Source organism: Arachis duranensis, chromosome 8 (genome assembly GCF_000817695.3).
Source record: "Arachis duranensis cultivar V14167 chromosome 8, aradu.V14167.gnm2.J7QH, whole genome shotgun sequence".
NCBI lineage: Eukaryota > Viridiplantae > Streptophyta > Magnoliopsida > Fabales > Fabaceae > Arachis > Arachis duranensis.
Window position 1 is genome coordinate 256028 of NC_029779.3, and position 3746 is coordinate 259773.

The 3746-nt window shown below is 47.2% G+C and overlaps 1 protein-coding gene across 1 annotated transcript; it reads left to right on the forward strand.

The window, feature by feature from the left end:
* Positions 1-1732: 1732 nt before the first annotated feature.
* Positions 1733-3412, forward strand: LOC127741119 (uncharacterized). The gene is made up of 3 exons (XM_052252747.1): positions 1733-2023; positions 2192-2438; positions 2529-3412. The coding sequence occupies exons 1-3, from the start codon at positions 1733-1735 to the stop codon at positions 3410-3412; spliced, it is 1422 nt and encodes a 473-aa protein (XP_052108707.1).
* The last annotated feature ends 334 nt before the right edge of the window (positions 3413-3746 follow it).

The window sequence follows — 3746 nt, forward strand, 5'->3', positions numbered from 1 at the left end:
ATAACTTAAAGTTGTATGCATTTCTCCAACTAACGCAGATATTCTTAATACCAAGTCATAAAGTACTTTTTACTCCTTTCTTCAAAGAAATTTATGATTATATCGTAGTTTTTACTAAAGTATGTGTATAGTTTTTACTGATTATCTCTGAATTGAAGTGGGTAGAACTTGTTATCGACTCCCGCTTTTATAAAAGGAAACTATACAAAAGATACAATAAAAAAGGCAACAAAAAAAATGGGAGAATCACTGTAATGTAATTGTAACAAAAGGAGAGTTTTCTTTTCTTTTTGGGTATAGTAAGATGTCTTATGTCAAGTATATATTACATAATCTCTGAATGCAAAATCATCAAATACCCTTATAATTTTCGAATGACAATTTTCTTAACACTCAATTGCAATTTTGATTAACAATGTAAAAAGTAACCAAAATAATTTGTAAATTCACCAACCATTCACAATATTTTCTATCACATACTGTACTGGATGTCTCCGGTACGGGTTGAGAGATGGATCGAGAACTTGCGGGTCGAGGCGGATGCCGGATTACTTGACTGGAGCGATGAGAGGGGAGGTACCTGCAAAGACACTCCAACGCTCAAGTCAGAAAGGATCTAAGAGGTAGAAGATGTGAGGAATGAATGAATAGCTGAGGGGACCTGGGTCCTCTATTTATAGGTGATGGTAGCTATCTTATCTTATCTTATCTGGCTAAGATAAGGAAGACATTTGAATTCGAAAGTCGGTTAGGAATTCTAGAGGGCCGGCTTTTGGGCCTTCTAGGAGAGTGAGGCGGGTTGGACCCGGGCAGCCGGGTTTGGGTTCAATCCCGGGTCATGGATCCGTGGGCCGGATCCGTAACAGTTGCCCCCACAGCGGGAGAGCGAGCAAGGTCGGTCTGTCGCTGGGAGATGTGGTTTTGACCGTGAGCTAGGTCTTTAGTTCTCTTCGGATGGTCGTTTGATTTTTTGAGGGGGAGTCGGCGTGTCGGCCCTAGTCTTGATGGTCGTGTCGAAGATTTTGTCTGGCCGTTTTGGTCATGACGTGTCTCTTCCGTGCCCAATGCGCCTGTTGCATTTTTCAAGGCATACTTTATTGGTTTCTTTTTTCCAAGGGGCATTTATTGTGAGGGGACGTTTTAGGTGTCTTTTCCCTTATTGCCCCTATGCGCCTTTTTATTATTTAGGGCTATTTGCGTCTTTTCCTGCCCCTTTTGAAACCGTTTTGGCTTTCCACCTCACTTCCCTCGTTCATTTCATTTTCCTTTCGTTCTCTCTTCTGAAAAAATTCTCCTTCTCTCTGTGGTGCTTTCTGGTGTTTCTTCGAGCTACTACTTCTACTTCTCAGCTTTTTCCAGGCTCTTTTCCTGCATTATCAAGTTGGTATGCCTTCGTTTCTTTCTTGCTTTCGTTTTTGTGGTGTTTTTGTGGCTTTGTATTTTGTCATGCATTATTCTACTGTTTTTCTTTCATGCTGCATTTGTGTCTTTTGGGGTGGTGGTATTCGTGTTTGAAGGGGCAGAGCACCGCCGTGTTGGTTCGATAGTGGGTAGTAGATTTTTATCTTCCATGCTTCTGTGTATGGTTAGTAGGCTGATGGTGGTGCTCCTCCCTGTTTTAGGTATGCACCGGCGGAGGAGTGAGGGTGTGGGTACTCCGATAGCCCCTTCCCGGGGCGTCCCCGCTCGTTACGCTTGGGTGACTAGCGATGTGTGAGGCGTTCCGTCACGGATGACGGAGGCCGATCTTCAGAGGCTCCGTGATCAGGGGGCGATTTGTGGTGGCGGTGATGCGGAGCGGCAGTACGAGCTTGCCCTCCCGGATGCCGATGAGCGTGTTGGCTATCTGAATCTTGATTCACCCACTGTGCCGGATTGGAAGTGGGTTTATGAGTCGATGTTTACTCGGCTCAGCGTGCGACTTCCTTTTTCGCCGTTTGTTCAGGATTTGCTGAGTCGGTGTTATGTGGCGCCGTCTCAGCTTCATCCGAATAGCTGGGCCGCCGTCTGGTCTTTTGAGCTGGTGTGTTAGTATCTCGATCTTCCGGCTTCTGTTCCTGTGTTTCTCTTTCTTTTCTTATGTACTCTTCCGACTAAGGAGGGAAAGCATAAGAAAGGGTATATGTCGTTCCGGGCTCAGCCTCACCGCCGTATTTTTGGTTTGTTTGAGGATTCTTTCCACTGTTTCAAGAGAGAGTATTTTAAAGTGCGCCCTGTCCAGGGGCATCATCCATTTTGGCTGACGTTAGAGGGTGAGCACCGGTTTCCGACCTATTGGAACTTCGGTGCCGGTCCGTCGGTTTTGACTAAGGTCACCTATGATGTCTTGTCTCCTGAGGATAAGGATATTGCTAGTGTCTTGTGGCATTTGTTCGGGGAGCGCCCGTTAAATCCTCGGGATGTCATGGGGGATCTTGAGGCCTGTCGGACGTATATTGGTGTGTGGTTGTTTCCTTCTTTTTCATGTTTGTTTTCCCGATTTTGTGCCTTTAGTTGTTTTTTGATGTTTTTTCTTCGGTTTCTCTCAGTTGAAATGGCTGGTGGTTTGACTTCCTTGTCGCGTTTGAAGGCAGCGATGGATCAGGAGGAGGGGTCGTCGGCATCTCCTGCTAACCCTGCCTCCAACCCCGCTGTGGATTCCCGAGCTGTTTCTCAGGAGGTGGTTTCGTCGGGAGTGAGGGTTGGTGCTCGGGCTTCACCTGGTCCTGTGAGCTCGCCTGAAGTTGTTGTGGTGACGGCTGTCGAGGCTTCTTGGAAAAGAAAGAGGCCTGAGGAGCCTAGTAGTGAGACCTTTAGGGAGGAGGGTGTTGTGCCTACTGTGATGGACCGCCGTTTTGATGCTTCGGGGTTCATAGATCAGCACTTGATGCCTGGAACAGAGCCATTTTTTTATGATTGTGATGTTTCGTTCCAAGCTAAGTCGGTGTATCATGCCCTCCTTCGGTCTGCTGTTATCGTTCGGAAGGCTGAGCCCGTGATGGCTCAGGTCGATCTGTTGGACAAGAAGCTCCGTCATTCTCAAGCTGAGGTGGCTAAGTTGAAAGAGCTGTTTGAAGCTGCCGAGGTGGCGAGGGAGAAGGCAGTGAAGTCTTCCGAGGAAGCTGGGGCGGAAATTCTACGCCTTTCCGAGGTCGAGACTTCGCTTCTTTCTCAGCTGAGTGCGGAGCGGCAACGGGCTTCCGATGCGGGTTCTCAGGCTGCCGTGATTCTTGGCGAGCTGGAGGTTTTGAAGGCCAAAGTTGCTGCTCTAAAGAAGGAGAAGGCGGAGTTGTTGGTCGACGCGAAGGGAGCTATCGTGGCCACCGAGAAAACAATGAGGGCTCAAGCTTCGGTGCTGGCCCCGGGTGCGGATGTGTCGGTAATGGGGGCTTTCAAGACTGTCCGTGATGGCCAGATTGTTGACCTTGCATAGTTTTATTGTTATTTGTTTTATTTTGGTTTGTTTTAAACTTTGTTTTGTGTTGGATATTTGGTTGGCCGTAGGCCGTGTATTTTGATGCTTTTTGGACTCTGAGTTGTATCATCGTGGTCGCTCATAACTTGCTTTCTTTTTAATGACATGTGCGGCTGTTTGGGCTTTTTATTTTAAGCCGTTGTGACTTGGGACCTTTGGTAGGCCGTTAGTGTTCGGAGATATCCGTGTGTTAGGCCCCGAGGGTGATCAGCTCTCGGTGTTTGTGGCTGTATCTCTATTCCGTTTTGGGATGTAGAAGGGGGAAGGGTAAAACATAGTGAAATTTATTTGG

Coding starts and splice junctions, on each gene's coding strand:
- LOC127741119 (XM_052252747.1), top strand. CDS start 1,733: ATGACGGAGGCCGATCTTCAGAGGCTCCGTGATCAGGGGGCGATTTGT. Junction 2,024..2,191: donor CCGTCTGGTCTTTTGAGCTG/GTGTGTTAGTAT, acceptor CACTGTTTCAAG/AGAGAGTATTTTAAAGTGCG. Junction 2,439..2,528: donor GGCCTGTCGGACGTATATTG/GTGTGTGGTTGT, acceptor GGTTTCTCTCAG/TTGAAATGGCTGGTGGTTTG.